Raw genomic sequence first — 26,257 nt, 5'->3', positions numbered from 1 at the left:
GTCCTCGTCTCTAACTCTAATTTTCTAACACGGCCATACCAAGATACTCTATTTACAAAGTGTTGATTGCCAGTGATGATATAATAATAGACCAACAGCAAGACATAATGAGGTGCTAGCAAGGCAAGCGAAAGAAGAGCCTTTGCTCGTCCCCAAGAGGCATATGACCCCTTGCTCGCCAAAACCTGAGTGAATCTGAATCCCCAAAGGCCACAACGTTTCACCAATTAAACTAGCTTCAGCGTTCATTAAGAAAGCAACTTATGTGATACCAGACCAACTGCAGGCATAAGAAATTTTAAAGGACACTGCCAATCCCCAATTAAACTAGATAGATAACCATAGCAACTAACTACAGTGCAGAAATATAAAAAACGTAGTATTTGTTTGGCATGGTGAGTAAAGAATGGTGAGCATCACAGCCTGAACCTTCAAATCAAAATGGAGCCGTTTATACTGCGGCTGTGCGGTCCCTTCTCTTTGATAAGAACACTGAACACACTGAACGCCTGTGATAGTAGTGGTACTATGCAAATGAGCAATTCTCAGACAAGAGTAGCATACCATGGCAAGTCGTGAAACAGAGGGTGTCCACAATTGTAGGAAACTATACGTATACTGACATGTTCGCAAGAAACTTGCATCTCTGCAGTGCACTAGTAACAGCGCCGATCACAACACAACAGTGGCGGCAGGAACAAGCCACCGTTGCCGTCACGATTATTCAGAAACAAAAACACTAACTTTTTGCCGGAAGAGAGACGAACCCAACAACCATGGCGTGGCAAATTCAGAGCGCGTTGAGCATGTCCTCGGCGCTGCTGTTGGTGAACGCGCCGCCCTCCTCGAGGTTGAGCACCTTGACCACCCCATCCTCCGCGAGCAGCGCGTAGCGCCGGGACCGGACGCCGAGCCCGACGGGCTTGTCGGAGAGGTCGAGCTCGACGCCCATGGCGCGCGCCAGCTCCCCGTTGCCGTCCGAGAGCAGCAGCACCTCGTCGCCGACCCCGAGGCTCTCCTTCCACGCGCGCATCACGAAGGCGTCGTTGACGGAGACGCAGGCCACGGTGTCGACGCCCTTGGCGCGGAGCTCCCCGGCCTTGGCCACGAACCCCGGGAGGTGCTTCTGGGTGCAGGTGGGCGTGAACGCGCCGGGCACCGCGAAGAGCACCACCTTCTTCCCCGCGGTGAGGTCGCGGACCGTCACCGTCTTCAGCTCGCCGTCGGGGGTGTCGAAGTAGGAGAGCGTCGCGTCAGGGAGCCGGTCCCCGACCACGATGGTCTTGGGGGGCGCCGAGGCCGACGACGCCACGGCCCGGATTGGCGCGCCAAGGAATCCCCGGAGGGGGCCCGCGGCGGCGGCCAGGCGGCGGGAGGCGAAGGAGAGCGAGGGGGAGGAGGAGGCGGGGCGCGAGAGGAGGATGCGCTTCCCGGCGGCGGCGGACAGAGCGGCGAGGGCGGAGGTTGCCATGGAGGCGGAGCGAGCGGGCGGCGATGCGGTCGAGGAAACTGCCTGCAGCTGGAGGTTTCTGTTTTGACTTTGGGGGGCGTGAGCCCTAGGATGTGGGGGATTTGGGCTGGTTGTTGGGGGTGCGATTGGCTGCGGGCGGCGGGGCTTGCCATTCCAAACTTTGGCACTATATAAAAAGAAGATTCCCTATCACATCAAATTTACGGTATATACATGTAGTACTAAATATTGACGAAATTAAAAATTAATTACACAGTTTAGTTGTACTTTGCGAGACGAACGTTTTGAGCCTAATTAGTGAACGATTAGACAATTATTACCAAATATAAACAAAATGCTACATTGCGCTACAGTACCCGAAAAATTTTGGCGGCGCCGATTTCAGGCGTAACTAAACATGGCCTTGGCCGATGTGCGGGGAGGCTGCCAGAGCCCTATCCGTTTTGAAAGTACTGTTAATAGATTTGACGTGAGTAAAAAATATTATTTTATTAATTGAAAAAAATAATTAAAAGTATGATTAGTTGATTTGTTATGAGAAAAAAATACTACTCGTTAGTTTAAAAAATATGTTTTATAAGTTCTACGAGATCAAACGAACAGCGCTCAGGTCGGTGGGTTCGGGTGGTGCGTGGAACGAATGTGACGGCGGCGTGAGGACGACGCCGGCCGGCCGGGCACAGCAAGGTCTGCTTGTCTGGGCGCGATAGTGAGCCCAGTGTTCTTCGAGGTGTTGTCGGGCCCAAAATATGCCTCCGAATTGGGTTATACATTCGCTAATCCAGTAATCCATCTTACTTTTTGGCTGATGAGAGACATTTCACAAGAAAAAAAATGCTCGGGAGACATTCACAAGAAAAAAAATGCTCTAAGAAGAGTTGTCAAACGGCACCTTCGAGTAGACCGGTAGTCTTGTGCACCATGTTCGCTTTATGCTGATGTTTATACTGAAATGTTGTGAGAGAAAAACACTGTTCCTAACTAGGCTTGCGCATACTGGTTAATTTGGTGAAATTGCTTTGGTTAAATCGGTTATCAAGAATTTCGTTTTTAGAGAGTGTTAACTGAATTTGTTGTAAAAAAACTAATACATCACAAAAGTCTTAACTGAAGAGATCACAAATATTTTGGTTCACTGCCTTTTTTTTTGTATAAATCAGTTCGGTTAAATGGTTTTGGTGATTTTTTTTTTTTTGCCACTCCTAACAGCAGCGGCTTTTCTTCGCAGCCCGAACACAGGGACACACATGACAAGTCTCAAATATCTCGGTGGTCAGGCTGACCCAATCCTCAAACTCAAATCCAAGCGCGCACAAAACCGCAAGCCAAAGTGCCAAACCCAGCCCACAACAACAGTCCAGCACGGCAGCCACGATATTTGCGCTGCGCCTCGTCTCCGCGAAGCAACGCGGCCGCGTGCCTCGCCTTGCCCACAAAACCATCAAGAAAAGTAGAGGAAATTATATATAAGCTTATTTATATAAAAAAAAACAAAGAGGAGACGTCCCCCCTATCCTCCCCTCCCCAGCGGCCATCCCACCCGCAATGGCATCGGCCCCCTTCCCGCCCGTCGCGGCGTCGGCGGCCTCCGTGCCGCCGCGCCTGGCCCCGCGCCACCCCTTCGCCGCCGCCGCCGCCGCGCGCCGGCCCGTTCTCCCGCTCCGCTCCTCCGCCGTCGTCGCGGCTAACACCCTCCGCTGCACGCACCGCCGCGCCGTCTCGCCCAGGTGGGTGACTGCTTCCGAACGTGCCGGCTCCAGTTTGTATCCGTCCTGTCGGCGGGCTCGCGTCGCCACACCGCTGACTTCTCGTCGCCGTATTGCGTGCCTCGCAGGTCGAGGAGACGCGCACAGGGGCTCGGCGCGGCGTCCGCGTTGGCTGAGTCGGTCTGGGGCGTCGGCGAGGGGAAGGGCGCTTGTCTCTCGTGCTTCCCCAAGAGCAGGCGGGGCAGGTCGGGGCTCGCGAGGTTCGCGCCGTGCGCGCTCCCGCACGCCTCGGGACTATCGTTTCGCAGCCGGTTGAGCGGGTCCAAGGTTCGTTCTCATCTATTGCTGTGGAGGATCGACGGCTCGAGTGAATTACCAGATTTGGAATCAGGATGGATTGAGTGCCATAAGAAAGTGCTTAGTACCTTACTTCCATGGCTAGCTTTTCTTCTCTTGCTTGCTAAATGTGTGCGAGGGATACAACGGGTTTCCTAACTGTGTGTGAGGGATGCAACGGGCGTATCATCAGTTCAGAACAATAAATGCACGGATTGGAAATTCAACCCTTTTTTTATCTGTCCTCGTCAGTACTACATTAAGTAGTACCACCGTGCTTTTTCTTGTCTTAAAAAAATTAAGGTCCCACATTCTGGATTTTATCAAAGGAGCAATCACAGTTGTTTTTGAATATCTGCTAGACTAACTGTTGAATTAACTTCAAAATTTAAACCTAGTGAGAGGTCCTGTGCAGTAGTACTGAGTATCAGTGTAACAAGCACCATTTTGCCAGGATAGTTTTCCATATCTCATCTATCTTGATGGTGCAGCTCAATCATGTTTGTTGTATTGGTAGTGTTATTTTGTTTCTGGGGCTGTCATATGTTTGTTCTGATGCACTTACTCCTATCATTTTATTAGAAAGATGAGTCTTTTTGTAAAAAAGAAGGAAACAGCAAGTTTACATTGCGTTGCAGAGTATAATCTGATCTCTTGTCCATGTCATCTTTTTGTCCTCTTAAAGGTCCCATAGGATGTGGGCAGCCTTTTGCTGAATCATTTCCTTGATAATTTTCAGGTCAGGCCTAGCCATATATTGCGCGCCGCTGGACCTGATGAACCACATGTTGCAAGTCCAACATGGTCTGACACTTCCCTTGATACATCTGACATGGATCATGCTATTAGTAAGGAGGAGCTTGAAGATGTTCTCAACACTCCGCTTCCTGAGCATCCAAAACTAATTCGTGGCCAATTGAAGAATGGCCTTCGGTATCTTATTTTGCCAAATAAAGTTCCAGCAAACAGGTTAGGAAACTTTTTTCTTTCTCGTATCTATTAATTTTTATGACAAAGGACTTACTTTGTACAATTCCACCCTTAATAATTTCCATATAATGGTTGGAACTTTGATGGTTTTCTGTAATTTTTAATTTGAATCTTGGAGATACTTGAAAGTTGACAACTATGGGTGGAGTCTTGAACATCTGAACATCAGAACTGTGTAATAGTAAATAAATCAAGCAACAAATATTATCCTGATGCCCATTTCCATGCTAAATTTTATGCTAACTGTGAAGCAACCAAACATTGCCATGATATGTGGAGAACATGTGTATTATGGTTTCAACTAGCTATTTTGCAGGTTTGAGGCTCACATGGAAGTTCACGTTGGATCAATTGATGAGGAGGAGGACGAGCAGGGAATTGCACATATGATTGAACATGTTGCGTTTCTTGGCAGTAAAAAACGTGAAAAGCTTTTGGGGACCGGTGCGAGGTCTAATGCATATACAGACTTCCACCATACGGTGTTTCATATCCACTCTCCAACTAAAACAAAGGTCTTTACTTTTCTATCTTTTATTCAGTTCTTTGTGGAACTTATTACTGTCCATTTTGAAATTGGAAATAAACTTATGATAATTTGTATTTGTTGGAGTCCAATTTTGTTTTCTTGTTAGTTGTCCTTGGACAAAGATCACGCGTGAATGGACTGAATAATGTATTTGTTGACTGTGAAGTTATAATTTTTAGAACTTATGATCCTAGTTAGATGTGTTCCCTTGTGGTATTTAATGTTTACATCTTAGTTTGTCCTTTATTTTCAGGAATATGGTGAAGACTTACTCCCTTCTGTGTTGGATGCATTGAATGAGGTAAAGTGTTACTAAATAGCATTCCTTTTTGGAGCGATCATCTTGGAAATGTCAATTTTGGTCGTTTTATGAATATTTGAAATTCTGCATGTCCAATGAATATCTGAATTTTTAGGTCAATGTTGCCGAGGTGTTTGGAAATCTTCATAACAAATTCTTTCTATTGCAACACAGAATATGACAAGTCTGCTGTTCTATTTTTCCAGATAGCTTTTCATCCAAAGTTTTCTTCATCTCGTGTTGAGAAGGAGAGAAGAGCAATTCTTTCTGAGCTCCAGATGATGAACACAATAGAGTATCGCGTTGATTGCCAGGCAAGTGAACTGTTCACACCGACCTAGTGTCCTTTGTTTTGCCCATATGGGACTTCATTTTAGAAGGGCTATATCCTTATTGCTCCTGAAAACTCATGCTAAATCTATGTATGAGGGCGCCATATTGTTATGCTAATTATAATTTGTTTGCTGCAGTTGTTGCAACATCTGCACTCAGAAAACAAACTGAGCAACAGATTTCCTATTGGACTTGAAGAGCAAATACATAAATGGGACCCAGATAAGATCCGCAGATTTCACGAGCGCTGGTACTATCCTGCTAATGCCACTTTATATCTGGTGGGGGAAATTGATGATATTCCTAGAGCTGTGCGGGAAATAGGGGTAATGAGAAAATACACTGAAGAATTTTGATAATTTTGGCAGCCTCTAGGATCACATAGCAGGTTGATGGTTTGACTTGTTACAATGCAGGCTGTATTTGAACACACTCATTCAGAAAATGAAGGAAACCTTTTACCGAGCTCTAGTCCATTTGGTGCTATGGCAAGCCTTTTTGCACCAAAGCTCCCAGGTGGCTTTGCTGCAAACCTATCTGGTGAAAAATCACCTGCCACAGATAAAATAAAGCCTGTAAAAAGGGAAAGACAAGCAGTTAGACCACCTGTAGAGCATAAGTGGTCCCTTCCTGGTGTTGCTCAGGATGCCAAACCCCCAGCAATTTTTCAGCACGAGTTGATTCAGAGTTTCTCTATCAACATGTTCTGCAAGGTATGCTCAAATTTTATTTCTTCTAGTCTCAAGTGATGCTTTTGTGGTTAAAGTGTAACACCATATGTTCTGTTAGTAGTTCCTGTTTGTTTTTTTTGGGATTAACAAACCAGATCAGCCTTTGGACTAATGCCTGCAAGTTTTGATTTCTTTTGCACCTTCATTAGCTGTGTCATCCTTCATGTAAACAACGGTGCTTGCTGAAAATATTCATGTTTATAACATTCGAATAGGATACTTCTTAGGAATGCAATGATTGCATATTCCTAATGTTGTTTTTCATTTGGACAGATACCTGTTAGCAAAGTTCAGACCTACAAGGACCTGCGTAGTGTACTTATGAAAAGGATATTTTTGTCTGCCCTACATTTTCGAATCAATACAAGATACAAGGTTTGTGATTATTCATAAATCTTGATTGTTGCCAGTTGCATCTGAGTTTTTTTTTTTGTTACAACTGAATTATTGTTTCCTGTTTGGACTCTATACAGAGCTCAAACCCTCCTTTTACGTCAGTTGAGCTGGACCACAGTGACTCTGGAAGGGAAGGGTGCACGGTCACTACTCTTACAGTAACTGCTGAACCCCAAAATTGGAAAAGTGCAATCAAAGTTGCTGTTCACGAGGTTTGTTTTCCAAATCTTGTTATAGCTCATTGTATTTTAGGTCTTCAAATGTATATACATAATCTTTGATTGCAAAAATGCTTTAGTGATATAAGCTTTGATCTAGTTTGGTACTAGAATAAACCTATTTATTCTGATCATATGATGAAAGTCTTGACAACTTTTTCCATTTTGTTTGGTTAGTGCATGTATAGTTCCTGCTTCTTTCTGCACACAAGTAAATTGATTTATGAACTTCGGCTTTTGAAGGCGAACAGATAACAAGGAATGAAATGGATGATTTTTAAGATTATGCCAGTATGAGCCATAACCGACTCCAGCCAGTCCTTGAACCTATGTCCAGCTTGAAGCTCACTATTTTGGCTTAATGCTGGATATAATGCAAGCCCAATTGTGAATTAGCCTAATACTGCGGCATGATACAATCCCAATCTGGGGCTCAACCCGTCCCAAATCTTCCTTAAGAACATCTTGGCACACGAGCAACTGGTGCTGAACCTAGGCCAAACCTGAGTTAGACCCAAGAACAGCTAAACCATGTTTGAACCAGTCAAATCCACTCCTAAACCATGATTTGCCTTCCTCAAGTAATATTCCGTATGCATGGGACCTCAATTGATGTATGGGTATTACTTGCTAGGTAATGACCACCATCTAGTTCTATCATTATGGCACTATAGTTGAACTGGTTTTGCATTCAGTTTTATATGCAATAGGAATAAGATGTATTCTGCACAATGGCTTGATCTATATTTTCACTAGTGATAACTTCATAAGTGTTTTGTCCTTTTCAGCAACATTTCTTTGTGCTATTTCAGGTGCGAAGACTGAAAGAATTTGGTGTTACAATGGGAGAAATGACCCGTTACATGGACGCGCTAATAAAAGATAGTGAGCAGTTGGCTATGATGATTGACAGTGTTCCCTCAGTCGACAACTTGGACTTCATCATGGAGAGTGATGCACTTGGCCACACTGTCATGGATCAATTGCAGGGACATGAAAGTTTGCTTGCAGTTGCTGAAACTGTCACCCTTGAAGAGGTACTGTACAAACTACTGTAGGAATGATGGCATCACTCCAATTACCTCTGCAAAGGAACTATTTATGATACTGTAATATGTGTTTACCATATGTAGGTCAATACTGTTGGCGCGGAAGTACTGGAATTCATTTCGGATTTTGGAAAACCCAATGCACCCCTTCCTGCTGCTATTGTGGCATGTGTCCCTAGAATGGTGCATGTTGATGGCGTAGGTGAAACTGAATTTGAGATATATCCAGAAGAAATCACAGAGGCCATCAAGGCAGGTCTTGAGGAACCTATTTACCCAGAGCCTGAGGTATGTTGGTTAGTTTCCATTTCTCTTGGTTTGGAGTTTCTTTTGGAACCTCTGTGAACTGAAACCAGGATACTTCCAAGCAACATATGGTTTTCTGGGGTTCTGGGCTGCTGATTGACTACTTTTATCCCTATTGCAGCTTGAGGTGCCAAAGGAATTGATCACCCAATTCAGAGCTCGATGAACTGAAATTCGCAACACAAACCGTCATTTGTTCCTTTAACCAAAGAGGAGAATGCTGGTGAAAGTGTTTGACAGTGAAACTGGTATAGCACAACGCCGTCTTTCTAATGGAATTTCCGTCAACTACAAGGTAATTCCTCAATCGTTTGCCTCCTGTTATTCAGTGGATAGAAGAATCCTTTTCACATTCATGTTCCTATTTGTATGTAGTTCAGCCTGTTATCATGTCCCTTACAGTCCTTTCTAAAAAGTTGGTCTATGATATCACAGATCACACAAAATGAAGCAAGGGTTGGTGTGATGCGGCTCATAGTAGGTGGAGGGAGAGCAACAGAAGATTCTGAATCAAAGGGATCTGTCATTGTTGGTGTTCGTACCCTGAGTGAAGGTGGCTGTGTTGGTAACTTTTCTAGGGAACAGGTATACTCTACTTATATGGGATCTAACTTCTATCATGATACTGTAGTCTGTACTATCATTACATCTATTATATCTCCTATACAAGCACAAGAACCCCCTCCAGACACAAAGAAAGAGACGTTTTGGTTACCTTTCATCTTCTGAATTTGAATGCTAATATTTGTTCAATAGTACTTATTATTGGTTGGCTGTTTTCATACTTCATAGAAGTTCATGGATATTGATTTCAGGTTGAACTTTTCTGCGTGAATAATCTTATCAACTGCTCACTGGAATCAAACGAGGAATTCATATTTATGGAATTTAGATTTGCTTTAAGAGACAATGGCATGCGTGCTGCTTTCCAACTCCTCCATATGGTCCTTGAGGTATGCCTTTTTATTTTACTATACGTAATACTCACCTGCCACATTGTAGAGAACTAGTTTTCTCGAAATAAAGGAGGTCTAACATTTACTAACATTTCTCCCTTTTGTATTACAGCATAATGTGTGGCTAGAAGATGCATTCGATAGAGCAACTCAGTTATATCTGTCTTACTATCGCTCTATCCCCAAAAGTTTGGAACGTTCTACAGCTCATAAGCTTATGTTAGCCATGCTAAACCATGATGAAAGGTTTGTAGAGCCGTCACCACATTCGTTGCAGAAGTTGACTCTTCAGTCAGTTAAAGATGCTGTCATGAACCAGTTTGTGGGTGGCAACATGGAGGTTTGTGAATTGTTTTTTCCCTTCTTGCATTTCTTCTCTTCTCTCTTCAAGTGTTCTCATTGCACCTTTACTTGCTCCAACATATGTTTAATAATTTTCCCATATTTATTTGATTTTGTATCCATTTTTTTCAGGTCAGCATTGTTGGTGATTTCACTGAGGAAGAAGTAGAATCTTGTGTTCTTGATTATCTTGGGACTGTGAGGGCTGCAAGTTCTCCAAACACAGAGGAGCGTATTGAAAAGATTTCCTTCCGACCGTTTCCATCAGATGTTCATTTCCAGGAAGTATGGAGTCTCCTGTGGCATCCATTATCAATTTTCCAATTCAGCATAAGTATTTCTAGTTCCACTGCTACAATAATATAAGAGATCATTACATTGTCATTACAATACTGATGTTAGTTGAGGCATTAATGTGTCACTAAATCATCGTTACAGTACTCATTAATTGAAGCGTTGATGAGTCATGGGGAAAAAAAATACATGCTTAAGGATTTTGAATTTCTTCTAGTTATAACTTTGAACCATAACTCTTGAATCATTTTGCTGTCTTCCATTTATGATGCTTGTGCTTTGAAGACATCTTTGTTGATTGTGCTGCTTCTTCACCAGGTATACATAAAGGACACAGATGAGAGAGCCTGTGCGTATATTGCAGGCCCTGCTCCTAACCGTTGGGGATTCGCTACTGAAGGAAATGACCTATTTAATGTTATTCAGAGATCTGATGCTGATGGTAATTCTAATCCAATTTGATATGTGCTAGGCTTGTAATTTGTCACGTAGTTGATTCAAAATATCTTGCAAGTTAGGCTTGGTTTATGCTTCTCTTTGAGGAACTTCCTACTTATGTTAGCGACTTGCATAAATGTTTCTTTCTATGTTGGTTGATATTTTTCGTGCTATTGCAGCAGAAATATCCGAACCAGTAAACTTGGATCTAACAGGGAAGAGACGCATCGATGTTCGCAGCCACCCTCTTTTCTTTGGCATCACTTTGAGTCTGCTTGCTGAAATTATCAATTCTAGGTAAAAACATTCCTATATGATTCTTCTGCAGATTAATACAAAGCTTCTTCAAACATGACAAAGGCCATAATTTATGTATCATCTATGTACCTTGGATAGATGAGCATATTAGTATATCAAGCTGTGGTTTGGTACTTACGAAACCTGAATTTGCTCATATAAATTGAATGCGCACATACCAGTTAATATGCCAGCCACACCATTCTTGACTAGAAGATCACATTATAGATAGTGTGCGCGGTGATGGATAGTTTTGTTGGGTATTTAGCTGGCAGTCCTAACATAATGTGCTGCACTGTTTTATTGCCAGGTTATTTACTACAGTTACGAGATTCCATGGGATTAACATATGATGTTTCTTTGGAATTAAACCTTTTTGACAAATTGGATCTTGGTTGGTATGTGATCGCGGTGACTTCAACTCCGAGCAAGGTATTTTGTGTTTTTGGTCCCTACTGAATTCAAGTATTCAGTGTGCTTCCTACATCTGACTTTCTTTTTTTTTTTCGAGCAATACATCTAACCATCATTAATTCCAGGTCCATAAAGCTGTTGATGCTTGCAAAGGTGTTCTGAGAGGATTACATAGTAGCCGAATTGTGGAAAGGGAGCTCGACCGGGTTAGTCGAACTTTGCTTGTCCCTTTTCATTCTGTAGTTCATATCACAGAACCAGTACATGTAGGATTGGTGTGCTTATGGATCTATGTTGTCAGTATAATAATATTACATTTGGGCACATTCATTTTTTGTGTAATTGCATTTAATACCTTTTTGGTTGAATTGAATACACATCTTAAAAATTAAAGTCATGCATCTCATAGATTAAGATACACCATTTTAGCTGTATAGTGTACTGAACTTAGAATGCATCTATACCATCTGAAATTCATAATTTTCAGGCAAAGAGGACGCTGTTGATGAAACATGAGGCTGAGACGAAGACAAATGCCTACTGGCTTGGTTTGCTAGCCCATCTACAGTCTTCGTCTGTACCAAGAAAGGTGAAATTCATTTATTGTTTATCATCTCATATTTTCAAGAACTAAGGACCTAAGCTTTTCTTGTGCTGGCACTTTTTTTAACCATGTTGATGAACTCATGAATCATGATAGAAAATTTGTGATCTGTGAACTCATGTTCTAGCTAATTTTGCTAAATTGCTGGTAATTTTGAATAGTTTCTGCATGTAACTTTGGAATCCTGCGGACCTGATACCATCTCTGGGGCATGCTATGACAAAACTATAATCTCTCTATAAAAGAAATCACAAAATTATTTATCAAAATGTGCAGGAGAGCTCATGTTTGAGATATAAAGGAGTTTACAGCCACAGGTAATACACGAATAGAAGTTTTTTCAATGGGAAACTAATAGTAACTCTCACTGAGAAAGAAAATGAATCTAAAGCTATCTACTGGCCCAAAAACAAAATTACAGACTGCTTAATTTGGATGCATGCAGATAAAAATTCTAGGGCCTTTTGGGATCCCCTTGGACTGCATATTTTAGATTCATGCTAATGTTTCCCTGCAACTAGCAGAATGAAAACAGAAACATATTGTAGACCAACTGACCTGGCGCAGTTGCAAGCCTATCATGTGGATGATGTTAGGTAGTTGGTAACCTTTTTTGTTGGAATTTTGGTACCTGTCAGCTTCCCATTCAGATTGTTTAAATCAGGTGGTTGCTCTTGTGGTTTCTAACTTTATATATATAGTGGATGGAGATCTTCTGCATAAAGGGCGTACCCAGTGCAGAGAGCTCCCGCTCTGTGGCGGGGTCTGGGGAAGGGGTGTTAGTGGCAAGCCTTACCCTCGCCTTGCAATCAAATGCAGGATGTATCATGCATCAAGGAATTGACGACGTTATATGAAAGTGCCACGATTGAGGATCTGTATCTTGCATATGAGCATCTGAAAGTTGACGATTCTTCTTTGTTTGCATGCATTGGGATTGCTGGCGCTGAATCCGGTGAAGATACAAATGGTAATAAGCTACTCATGCTAAGTTAATCTTTAAATATTGTTTCCCGGACTGGGATTAAACTTCAAATAAATGGCTACTGTTATATATCAAACTATATATATTTATCACATGAGAACGGTGTTATTTGTGGGTGTGTGTTGTAAGGATTCATGTCCCATGTGTATATCACTTGAGCAAAACCAGTACAGCACTCCATTCTATGCATGCAATTTTATATCATTAGTTGCTAACATGAGGGGTAGGACCTTTTCCCATCAAATTGTAGAAGCATGTAGGCCTACCAATTGAGGACCAACCTGGAGTGGGGTTTTTTATGCTTGTTTTTTAGTCGGTATTATGTTATTACTTTTATCGAAGTTAATTTTATCCACTTTTTGTTGGAACTGCAGATGAGGAGCCTGATATGGATCTTCATGGCATGGCTCCCATGGGAGGCCGGGGGGTTTCAACAATGACCAGACCAACCACATGATCAGCATTGGGATGGACAAGCCTTCCAAGGTGAGACATATTAAATGCTTCTGTGTTACTGCACCATGGAAAAGATGTGCTGAAACCTTCTACTCGGAAATGGATGTGGTGATTAACCTTGCTCCTGAAGACAGTAGTCACATGGCCCTAGGAGACGGCATGTTGACTGCCGTTTCCCAGCAAAACTGTTTAAAGATCATTGAAGCATTGGATCTGGATCAGGGAGACTATTATTTCCTATGAGCCACAACCAAAAGCTTGGTTATTGCATTTTTTCCTAGAGAAGCGTTAAGGATTTATTATTTGAGGTCATGTAGCTTCACATGTACAGTAAAGCAGGTGATTCTTGCATACAGTTGTTGTAACTAGGTCGTTGAGGGCATTGAAGATAGGATGACAGTAGAATCACAGATAAATTACTGGGCTGCGAATAGCATAAGGCATTTGTAACGAAATAATGAAGCCTAGGCTTGTAACATTTTGTTGTTACTCTTTTGATCAAATATTTATAGGCTTTGTTACTAATAATAAATAGATCCACAGTTTTGATGCTGATATTGCAAATCTTAACCTTCACATCGTGCAGCCAGGTCATGATTCGTGCTGCTGCTGTGTGGCGAATTTAACATTTGGGGTGTTACAATTAGAGCTGTACTGATGGTTCATAATAACTGGGCAGCATTACGTCGCTGTTCCATTTTCCTTTCACCACCAGTCTGTTGAATAAGGGCCTTGTGCCCTTGTTACTGATGTAGTCATGTGCAAGTGTAAATCGAGTATCAAAGCTGCCGTTACAGTTAGCAATGTTTTTGGAGAGGTGGAGAACTGGAGTCTTTTACAGTACTGGTTTCGCAGTATGGCTGCCACAACCTGTTGTCTATCGATTCCAGTAACCCCTCTGAATATTCGAACAAGGGTGGGAAACAACCAGATCGAGAAAATAAAACCAGGTTGAACAACCAACTGGTACAACTCAAATCTTATATTATTTCCCTGGAACCAATGCAAGATATATGTTCATGTAAAACCAATGTCTTCTAACATAAAAAAGGTCTTCTAGCGTTCAAATTGAAGCATTTGTATCTGGGACCAAGTAATTTGAAAAAAGAAGACCAGAATCTACTAACAATCCAATCAAATTTCAAATCATCGGTACCTATGTACCATTCATCATTTCCTTTGGAAATTCAGCTTCATTATTGCAACAGCCGAACAACAGCGCAAAGAGGAGCCCAAATGCCACAACCCCCGCGGCGACCACCCCGAGGAAGCTGTGGTCGAAGCCGAGGTAGTCCCTGACAAAATTCGCCACGGTGGTGTTGGTAACAGCCGTCAAAGAGCGGAGTATCGACAGTCATCACCATACTGCTGACACTACCATCCCGTACAAGCTCCATGCGACAGGGCAGAGCCAATAATACCATCTCCACCAGATAGGAATTTTCTGAATGTAGTATTGAAACAGCACAGGATGAGGTACAATATTTAGTAGTCAATTCATTCAAAAATGCAATACGAATGTACAGGCTAACTTACAGTTTGAGGGATCAGAAAACCAGAGAAGAGGTTCCATGTGGCAGTGGAACGCTGCGGATACAATGGATGCTACGTTGTGGTTCTGTGTCAACCCGATCGCCATCATACCACAGAATGTGAAATACAGCAGTGTGAAGTACATGAAGAAGAGGTTCCAGAAGAATTTAGCTACTGTCCACTTGAACCCCATCATGGCATACACTATGACACTATATATGCAAGTCTGAACCAATGTGTAGGGGAGCTCAATTAAAACCTGCAGGAGAGACACTGGCTTGGTGTGACACGAGATTCCCCTTTCAGGCACTACATGTTCTCTCAACCCATCAAAGGCAATAAAGTGTGTAGAATTTTTACCTGCCCAAATGCATACGGGAAAGCTGAGTACATGCCGGCAGCTCTTTCCCGGTAGAAGGCCATTCGCTCGACAGACACCACTGGCTGAACTGTTGCCGCGTTCAGCACACCCATGGTTAGAACAGCAGCATACATGGACCCCATGGCGTTGAACAGATCTTGTGGTTTCTCCCTGGATTAAGAGGCAAAGGGTAATAAGTGGCCACTTTCATAGGTGACACCAAGATCACATCATTTTTGCTATGTACTGATGCTACAATGTATAGGGCTCAACCTTTTGGTGCCAATACCCCAGAAGATGGTGCCGAAGAGTAGAGCTATAACGGTGGTGAAGAAAAACCGGACAGCATTGTACTGCGGGTTCCTCCAGTAGGACAGGTTCTGCTTCCAGAGGCAAGCCAGACATTGTGTGAAGAAAGACCGTGAGTGCGTGGTGGAGAAGTGGAGATCGCTCGAACCTGCTGGTGGAGTACTCAGTTCATGTATCAAGACCTTGTTCCTCCTGTATAAAATAAAGAATTAGACATTACTGGTGCTGCTACAACTTTCAACAAGAAATTCCTTTAGTTGCCAGTCATAATAGCAACCAACTAGAAAAACAAAATACAAACAGTTCACATATTCAAAAACCAAAAACTACAACTCTACAAGTAGCATTTATACACATATACTAGTAGGGCAGTAGGTTACTGACTGCAGAGTTCAGAATTCTTGTATATGTCACTAAAATCAACTCCTAGCACAAATTCTTGTGGAACTGTTGTCACTTCCAGCATCCAGGTCGCTGGATTATAGCCATCTTCGATTTTGCTGATTCCTTCAATTTCCTGAACAAAATGAAAGATTATTTGATTTCGAAATTGCAGTGTAGAAACATTTGAATTCTTTTAAGTCGTATTTACCTCAAAATACTTGATCATTTCTGAGGAATGACGGCCTAGTGGACCAAAATAGATCTGTTCTCCACCTTGCTTCAACAGTAAAAGCTGCGTGAATGGAATAATGAATTCAGGATTCTTTGCATCATTATTCAGACAATCAAAAGTCACAAATGCTATTGCTAATTGCCATAGTTTGATCTCTTCAAGCAGAAAAAAGAGATACAACACAGGAGAAACTAGGCGGTTTTTCATTAAGAAGAGAATAGACACCCAAATTCAAGCACAGAGAGGAACCTGGGTGGTTGGGTGCATGACCACACCTCCCACCCAACTAGTTGACATGCTGTTGTAGTGAACAGCTATATTCAATGTTCCCCATCAGTCCCTCACCATTTCCTCCTGTAAATTTGTATGGTTTGCTTGGTTGGTATTGCTAGTGACTATTATTCATTCAAAAATAAAATTAATTATAATACGTCACAGGAACTAGGCATCTTTACAATTAAAGAAAAAACACCTAAAACTCAATTCCTAAAATATAGAACATGTCATTTGACCAAGGCTCACCTGTTCCCATGAGTAGTAACTAAGAAGAATATAGACTTATAGAGGGAATGAGGGCCATTGAAAAATAAAATCTCCTAATGCTTTAAGGCAATAGCTCATTTACCTCATCAAAGGCTTCAAATATGTCAATGCTTGGTTGATGAATTGTGCAGACGACTGTTCGACCGGTATCAACAGTGTTCCTCACTGTCCTCATCACAATTGCTGCTGCACGAGCATCGAGTCCTGATGTTGGTTCGTCCATGAAAATGATTGAAGGGTTTGCAACAAGCTCTACAGCAATCGTCAACCTCTTCCTCTGCTCGATCGACAGGCCATTAACTCTAGGTAATCCAACAAGAGCATCTCTTACCTGGTGTGAGCTCCACAAGCTCCATCACCTCCTCAATAAACATCTGCATCCCCAAATCATGGATGTTCAGAAAATAATAAACTAAAAGTGAGTGCTTATCAGATTCAGCTGACCTTTCTTGTCTTCGAACTCACGTCCCCTGGCAGTCGAAGCCATGCCGAAAACAGCAGTGACTCATGCACTGTAACATGTGGGGAGTGGATATCATCTTGTTCACAGTATCCTGATACACGTGCAAATGTTTCTTGTTTCTTTGGATATCCAGAAATGCTGATACTCCCCTTGATGTATCCATTGGTCTTTCTTCCTGCCAGAACATCCATCAGAGTTGTCTTGCCAGCGCCACTGATGCCCATCAGGGCAGTCAGTACTCCTGGCCTGAAAGACCCACTAACGCCCTTTAGGATCTCCAATTTATCTTCTAGAACTTGTGTTTTCATTTCCTGAAGTTTTCCATTGACAATTTTTCTTATACACTTATAGTTCAGGAAAAAAGAGAAACTTGATAGTTAAAAACTTACAATTATTTGCTCAGTCCTGTATAAAACTCACCTGTGGGACATCGACAGAGTATGTGATACCATAAAAAGTTAGTGAGAGTGGAACAAAGGGGAGAATCATCCCCCCTTTGTGCAGACATATAATTGGTATCAGTACTAGCCAAACTAGTTTCATTGTAGCTGCCTATGTTCTGACAAGCACTTTCATATGACTGGCAATTACATCCAAATTCCTTCTCTTCATGTAATGACACATCTACAGTCATACCAGTCAAATTTGCATGTTTCTCCTTTAGTGTCTCTTCTGATACTGACGGATACGAGTGCCCATATGCTGTAAAACCAAACAGGACATACATACCTCTTAGCAAAGTTGTCAAGTTATTTGGTGGATTCAAGGCATTCTGTAAGGCATTGCAGTTCCTTGTTTCAGTTCATACTGTAACTGCAAATAGTATAGATCATGGTAATGTACCAAGTTTTGATCACTTAACAGCCCTGCCAGAAAGGTACTAGTTAGTAAATGAAGGTGTGCACTCACACTTGAGGTATGCAAGGCAGAGCGTGAAGAGAGAGTTGAAGAGAAACGTGAATCCAAGCAATGCACCAAAGCCAATCCAGTACCACTTGGCTTCTGGAAATATTCCATGGGACTTGAGGGTAAGCACACCAAGGGGTTCAGTCGAGCCTGGAAGGACCTTCTGCCAACTTTGTCCCAAGAACTCGTTCACTGAGACAGCATTTTGCGCATACATCATCGGAGAGGCCCAGTATCCCCAAATCCACCATTTGTTCATGTCTTCTGGAAGTCATGAAAGGAAGGGGCAACTTAGCAGCAAAAGCTGCAAAATGAGTTCAAAATCATGGAACAGGATGACGGATTTTTACCTCTAGAAAGAACAAATCCACCTAAAAGCATAACAACTAAAACTGCAAATGATCCAAAGACATATGCAACAATCATGTTTCTTGCTGCTCCTGCAATGAACCGGAAGAGGGAAGCTGCCATCTGATTAGCTGCTAAGAAAAGCAGATACTGCTTGAAAAGCCTAAGGATAACGAAACTCTGTCAGTCTGTCATAAAAAAGAGAGAATAGCATATGCAAGTGATTAAATACATAGGGTAAACATAGGACATGATTAATAAAACCCACCTGACTACATCTGGATCAAATCCAATGGCATAATAAGTTATGAAAACAAACACACCAACTTCAAGAAATGTGATGGGGATCTTGAGAATCCATGATGGTACAGTGTAAGTCCAAGCAGAATAGAAGAGGAGATCTCTTTGCTTGAAAAAAATGGGTAGCTTAAAAATGGTGAGGGTAAGCTCCGAGAAGCCATTGAATATGATCACGAGTGTTGTGAAGAAGAGTGCACCCATGTATATGCCTCCATTTGCCACAGAATCACGGTGCATTTTCGAACGGAAGAAGAGTGTCATCTCAATGACTGATAACAGAATCAGCTGTGTTGCCAAACGAACAAGTAGACACAGTTGTGTATTTGGTTAAGTAATGAATGTAACAAAGCATAGCTAGTGTTAGTCATCATTGGCCATGTTATCAACGCTTAAGTTTTCATTATATTCATGGCATTTGAAACCGTAAGGCTCCATTATCACGTGGCAATTTTCCACATTTTCATAGGAATTGTGCTTTCTTTTAAATTCCTACATTCCAAAGACACTGAAAACTGGACATTCCAACTAATAGGAGCATCCCAACTTGCTAGTTGGTGAGACATATTCAACAAAGGAAATATGTTTATGCTAATTATGCTTTATCTTAGGAAATCACCCTCCTTGCAGGTTATTTAGATTTTAGCCAAATATAGCTATTGGCTTTTAGCAACATACAACAGTGAACGATATATTATTTGGTAAGAAGAGAGACAAACTGCTCATGTCAGCGCTGCATAAATAGTATTTTCATTTGAGCCAATTCTGAAGTTCAGGGGCCAATTACCTGTACAACTCGAAACATGTAGAAAAATGAGTTCCTTTTCATTAGCAGAATCTCCCGATCGATGTTGGCTTTCAGCAGCTCTTTTGCACTTACACCGTACTTTGAGGTTACCAAAGCTGAAGGGTGGTTCATGCTCTTGTCGAATGACACGGAAATCTCATTTGCCATGGCCTGCCCAACACGGAACGAGCGAAATGAATCTGCAAATTCCTTCACTGAGATGTAGCAGTAGGTCTGGTCGTGCTGAGCCCAGTACTGCTTCTGATCCTTTTTTGACGTCACCTACTCAGAGTTAGCAGATGAACAAATATATATACTAAGAGTTATACATAAATGTAAGTAGCAATATCATGGTTCAGTTGGTCATACTTCTTGCAAGAAATCAGCGGCACCCTTTCTGTCAGGGCATCTGAACCCCATGAACTCAAAGAAATCAAGAACATCCTCACGGGGCCCATGGTACACAATCTGGCCATCTGAGAGGAGTAGGATGTCATCAAACAAGTTGTATGTCTCGGGTGCAGGCTGTAGCAAGGAGATGACTGCTGTTCCACTGAGGATGTGAATGGCCTGTCTGAGAGAGTTGATAATCTGGAATGTTGTGGAGCTGTCAAGCCCATTGGAGATCTCGTCCATGAACAATGCTTTCGCTGAACCGACTTTTTTTTTTTATCGAACACGCAGGAGAGCTGCGTATCATTATATTAGTAGAAGAAAAGAAATAGTCTTACAGAGACTGAAACCCACAAACACCCACACACACCCACTAGACCATAGAAGCTAAATCACCGGAAAAGAGTTACAAGGACGACCACGAACCCCCCCACCCCCTGCAGAAACCTAAGTTGCAGTTCGGGCAGAGATTAGGGAAATCCCCTTAGCCCCTGCCACACTCCACCAAGCAGCCTCCTCCTTGGCCAGGTACAGGACTGAGTTAACATTTGGGACTGCTCCATTGAAAAGACAGTCATTTCTGTGCCGCCAAATGCTCCAGGCTCCTAGGATGACCAGAGAATTCAGACCCCTTCTTAGATCACCTTGAACAGCACCATCAATCTTTCTCCACCAATCATCAAAATTCTGATCAGCAGGTGTTGGAGCAAGGGTTGCAGCACCAAAATGAGAGAGGAAGGAGAACCAAAATATTCTTGAAAAAACACAGCCTACAAGAAGGTGATGAAGATCTTCCTCAAGCTGGTCACACAGGACACACATTTCTGGATGAGGGAGGCCCCTCTTTGCTAACCTGTCTGCAGTCCAGCACCTGTTATGGGCCACTAACCACATAAAAAATCTGCATTTTGGGGGCGCCCAAGTTTTCCAAGTTCTCTCAAAGGGTTCAAAAGAGATGGCTCCATAAAACAGGGCGTTGTAGGCGCTCTTTGCTGTGTACTGGCCTGAAGAGGAAAGCCTCCATAAATGTCTGTCAGGGATGCTCTCATTCAGCTCCACCCTAGATAAAAGATCCCAGAGATGGATATACTGAGATAGAGCAGCCGCACCAATGTCTCCCTGTAAGTCCTCTATCCACCTATTCTCAGGAAGGGCCTCACTAACAGTACGTTTACTCAATCGCCTTTTAGGAACCAGAGCAAAAACAAGAGGAGCAATCTCCTGGATTCCCTGATCATCCAGCCATTTGTCCTTCCAGAACAGGGTATTAGCCCCACTTCCCACTTTTGTACGAACTGCGACCGAGATGAGCCCAGCGACCTCCTTACTGACCTGGACTGACAGATTTGCCCAAGGTTTGTTTGGTACACTCCGCTGCAGCCAAGGCCATCTTGCTTTCAAGGCAATCCCCAATGTTTTGAGATCAGTTATTCCCAGCCCGCCTAATTCCCGAGGTCGACAAACCTTGGGCCAGGCAATAAGACAATGACCCCCGTTTGCTTCTTTTCTTCCCATCCATAGGAAGGACCTTCTAATCTTATCGATGGCTTTGAGAGCCCAAGGCGGAAGATCAATTGCCATAGCCACATAGATTAGGATACCTGTAAGCACAAATTGCACCTGAGTCACCCTACCAGCACGTGTCATCAAATCTGCCTTCCAGCCTGGAAGTTGTTCAGCAACTTTATCAATAATGGGTTGGACCAGCTCCTTGGTCAATTTTCTGTTGGACAGGGGCAAACCCAGATACTTGCAAGGGAAATCCAGAACCTCACATGGCAGCAGGTTTTGAATGAGGGTCAGATCCTCCTCAGCACAGCGAATAGGCAAAACATTGCTTTTCTGAACATTGGTTTTAAGGCCCGAGGGCTAATATCTCACCTACAGGTTGTACTCAAATACCACCAGGCAGGCAGTGATTATTATTGTTTCTAGAGGACAAATGAAAATTTCAGAGTTCTGAATCCAGGACATAATTGTTGGTTGTTATGTCTGTACCTGCAGTAACACGTTTCCGTTGTCCTCCAGATATATCCCTGAACATCTCATCCCCTACCATTGTGTCTGCGCATACCTCTAGTCCTCATATCTACAACAATGATTGGTAAACCTAGACCATGTAAACTTCAGGCCATTCAATATTGCAAACTACAAGTAATCTCCAATTTTCACCTTCAACATGTACTCCACCACCACATTAGCTTTATGACCTCCCAGTGCAGCTGCCTGAAATGAGCATAACAATTTTAGTGCTCCTGTTCTGATTGGTACTCATGCAAATGATTAGGAAGCATAAAAAACTATTTATGTATGCATGATTTTCATATGTCATACCTTCATGAAAGCATCAAGGTCAGCATCAGGCTTAATGTTCGCCTCTTTCTCTCGCCTTAACAATTCACATAATAAGTCTGAGTAACAGAAATACAGTACCAATCAAAGAATTTGTAAGTACCAGCGGTGTTTTCTATTGTGAGAGCTTAATTGTTACATCATACCATAGAAATATCCAACTCCTTGGCACGTTGCAGAGAAGGCAAGCGTTTCCCGCACAGTCATCTCCCCTATGTGAAGATCTGGCTTACGTATGCAGCTGTCCTTTGGGGCACAAACTCATCCATTTCATGCTGGCTTACGTATGTGATCTTCCCTGATCCTGGTGGGCCTAGAAGCAGAGTCATTCTGCAGAACAACTAGAGCAAGGTGAATACAGTGAACTCATGAAGCACCCGTCCATTCAAGAACATATACCTCTGAGGCTTGATGATACCACTGATGCCATTGAGGATTGGCATTGTCTTCTTCCTGCTGGGCAATATGTGCAGGGCATTTGCAGCTCCCTGAACGAGAATTCAAAAAGTCTCACACCATATGAAATTTAAGAAATATGAAGCTCGATTAATATTGTTGAAATTCTCGTGCTTCATACACTGTACAGGTGGGCTAATAGATATACCTCGAAAATGTTAGTGATTGAATTCAGAATAGTTGGCAGGCCCCTGGTTCCAATGTGAACTTCAGCGTCGACCTTCAGATGCTCGAAACGCACCTCAATTGTCGGAAGAACAATCCCAACTCTACAAACAACATATGGAACAGAAGCATCAATTGCATCTTATATATTCAGTCTAATGGCAACGTAATAAAAACGTCCCGTTCTCATCCCTTCAATATATCCTTTCTGTCATTTTCAATTAGTCCTTGTAAGCACACAAGCCCCTATACATATGCAATATTGCAGTTTTGTCGCTATATTTAACTAAAAAAAGGCAAATAGGTGCGCGTTGAGATTTGAGAAGCAAAATAAAATGCAACAATGCGAGGAAATCTTACGGCTTGGGTCAGCTTCCACCGAAGAAGAGCGCGGCAGCACGCACCGTACAATTTCTATGTTGTGGGATGAAACCAAGCGCAACGAAAAGCATCTGGTAAAGACGAGTCCATCGACTCGTCTCCGACACCTTCCATATCTTGTCAGTCCATCTTCCCTACTCAGCTGTCGCCCGTAGACGACGAAGACGACGGGTATGGCCGCCAGTCGCTTAGGGCTGTGCGGGCGAGGCGGATACCTCCGGGCAACGGCGGCATTTACCGGTTCGGAACTCATAGGGCGAGGAGCTAGACATCGGACCTCAGCGGAGGCGAGCGCTAGCGGAAGAGGGCGGCGGCGGCGGAGGGCGTCCGGCAGCCACGTTGGAAAGAAGACTGAACGGAGTATGGCCGGGCCTGGCCGCCTGGCTCAACCAGTTCAGCAACAAGAAATGCGCCATTTTTGAAAAGAAAAATATAAGAGAAAAAATTCTCTACTATATGTATCAAACCCAATAGAGGACTCGAGCATATCATGAGACAAAAGATCTTGTTTCTAAACAGATTTGATTCGGAACTTTTATATGTTCGAGATCAATATAGAAATTCTTTCAAAGGTTTTTCTTTACTTTGTCTATGTCAGCAAAAATTCAAAATATCTCGACTCTTTTAGAATAGGTCCGAGTCAAATAGTAATGATTCGAAACACTTTTTTCCACTACACTATTTAAGAAACCTAGGGACTGGATTGTGTGGATATAAAAAATACAGGATTTTCAATCCTAACTAGAAAAGGAGGGAAACAAGTACTCAATTTTAAGTGAGTAAACAGAATTTCGTACTCGATCTCATAGATCCCTATAGAATTATGTGAAAAGAAGTATTTGATGAAAGTTGTATGTATGGCTTGGAGGGACTTTTGAGATCCACCCTATAATATGGGGCCAAAAAGCCAAAAAAATAAGTGATTTATTTTTAGTCCTTATAAAAAGAAAATGAACTCTTGAACTTTTATCCTTTGATAAGAGCATAAATTTAGTTCAAAGAATACACATCTCTATTTGTGTTTGTAGGAAACTAAATTAGACCTTCCAGACAGTTCTATGGTTCGTAACATGCTTGGAAGCCAGTTTAGCTTTTGCTATTGCCAGTTGTGCAGTCTTATGGTTGTGTCATGTTAGTATGGCATTTTGATTTGTAGACAATGTCCAACACTACGTTTGGTTGGTAGTCGGTTGGATCCAAAGTGTCGGTCACCCGTTAGTGGGATGACATAGTGGTTGACAACAGTATATGGGCCATAGATAGATTTGGATAAGGTCACTTTTCTTCAAGAGCTCCAAGGCCAGCATTGGCTTTAGCGACCTTGGCTTCTTTGGGGGATTGCAACATGATCCATAGGGAGGCGGACAAAAACAGTGAGCTTCTTACCACCGGGCAATAGGTTAATTATGATGTTTCCTAGAGGATCTTGAGCTCCTTCAACTACACCTCCATGGGCATTTATTTACATAGAGTAATGAGCACCATCACTCAACATTGGAATGCATTGATCGAGTCTTCACCACATCAAATTGGGTTGACAAATTACCAAACTATATGCTATGGGTGGCATCGTCTAACCGCTATGATCATGTGCCCCTAATCTTGAAAAACAACATTGTTTCACCTGCCAAGGAACATTTTTGTGTTGAGTCCATATGTCCAAAGTTCAACGGATACCTCGAAGCGGGCTAGGAGGGATGAAGTGTGGAGGTGGAGTATTCCAACCCTGTTGCACTTTGGATCAATGACTATGAAACACCTCCAAAGTCCTCCAATGTTGGACTAAAAAATTCATGGGTAGTATAAGGCTGCAACTCATGATCACAAAGGCGATGGTATTCAAGTTGAGCATTGCTCAAGAGTCTAGGTCACTAAGCGCTGATGAGTTCCAACTCTGTAAGGAGTTGAATGGTCACTATTTGGGTCTAGCATCACCGTAACACACGATAGCTCATCAACGTCCGTGTTTGTTCGTATTGGCCAATGGAGATGTGAACACGAAATTCTTCTACTTAACTTTCACCGTAACCGGAAGAACTGCATTAAATCTTTCAGAGTCGATGGGCTTTTGTTGGTGCAAGAAGAAGAGAAGGCAGAGGAGGCTTTATCACTTCTAGGAGCTGCTTGGTACCCCCATGTATAAAAGTTGTGTTTGCTGCCCTCAGATTTCCTTGCCATGACGTCAATCTCTCTTCCTTGGATATGATGTTTGTTTCTCCGGAGAAGAGATCTAGTGGGTTATTAGGACATCCTTTAAGAAAAAAAAAAACACTAGGGTCAGATCACTACTAGAGAACAGACTTTAGAACGATGTCCCAATTTAGCATTAGCCTCGGCATTTTGTGCCCCGGGACTAAAGGTCCCTACCCAACGGTCGTCCGCGGGGCAGGGATCTTTAGTCCCGGTTTGGGTGATTCCCTGGGAATAAAGATTAATCTTTAGTCCTGGTTTGGACCCCTAACCGGGACTAATTATCCCGGCCTATAATTCTGCTCAATTCTTTCTCCCCGAGCCCGAGCCATTCCATTATTCAAATCCACTGCCTCTGTTCTTCAGCTTGCTGTTGTTCTTGCACTCTCCCCCTCCATTGGTGTTGCTCTTCGATTTTGGAGGTAACAAACTTAATCCTCTTATGTTTTATCAGTAGCTTATCTCATTTTGCGATGTAGATGCATGTGTAACTTTATATGTTGGACTTTATTATGATTTTATATGTCATTTTTAGCTCAAAATCACATGATGATTTGCATATATGTTTGGATAAACAAAAGTTAAATTAGTTCATCAAAATCACACCTCGCTCGTCCTCGCTGGAGCACGCGCCATCCTCGTCCCCGGTGGCTTACGTGATCTTAGAATTAATTTTTCCATGAAATGAAAAACTTAGAAAATTGTAGAAAATCCGTACTAGTTGAACTTGCGGACCGTGTTCATCTCGGCGACCATATTCTCTGCCGAGCGGTAACGGACGTCAAGGAGGAGCTTTGATTCTACGAGGGAGAGCGGCAACGGTCGTGGAAGACCGTGTTCCCTTTCTCGTAGAATCGGAGCTCTTCCTTGGCCAAGTACGGTGCCGTCCGGTGGAGAAATGCTCGCCGAGATGATCACGTAAGCAAGGTCAACTAGTACGGATGGTTATTTATTGAAACATGTTTTTGAGCTATAATTTGATGGATATTTGATAACTTCAGACCT

General features: G+C 42.7%; 1 protein-coding gene and 2 pseudogenes across 1 annotated transcript; 1 reads left to right on the top strand and 2 right to left on the bottom strand.

Annotated features, from left to right (window-relative positions):
* Positions 1 to 515: 515 nt before the first annotated feature.
* On the bottom strand, positions 516 to 1,604 carry LOC136521420 (peroxiredoxin-2E-1, chloroplastic-like). The gene has a single exon (XM_066515159.1). The coding sequence runs from the start codon at positions 1,469 to 1,471 to the stop codon at positions 791 to 793; it is 681 nt and encodes a 226-aa protein (XP_066371256.1). The 5' UTR covers positions 1,472 to 1,604; the 3' UTR covers positions 516 to 790.
* A 1,378-nt stretch (positions 1,605 to 2,982) lies between these two features.
* Positions 2,983 to 13,709, top strand: LOC136521396 (stromal processing peptidase, chloroplastic-like; annotated as a pseudogene).
* A 599-nt stretch (positions 13,710 to 14,308) lies between these two features.
* Positions 14,309 to 22,804, bottom strand: LOC136524305 (ABC transporter G family member 36-like; annotated as a pseudogene).
* Between the last annotated feature and the right edge of the window lie 3,453 nt (positions 22,805 to 26,257).

This window comes from Miscanthus floridulus, chromosome 18, assembly GCF_019320115.1.
Source record: "Miscanthus floridulus cultivar M001 chromosome 18, ASM1932011v1, whole genome shotgun sequence".
Lineage (NCBI taxonomy): Eukaryota > Viridiplantae > Streptophyta > Magnoliopsida > Poales > Poaceae > Miscanthus > Miscanthus floridulus.
Note: the sequence above shows the minus strand (reverse complement) of the source record. Positions and strands in the feature narration are given on the sequence as shown.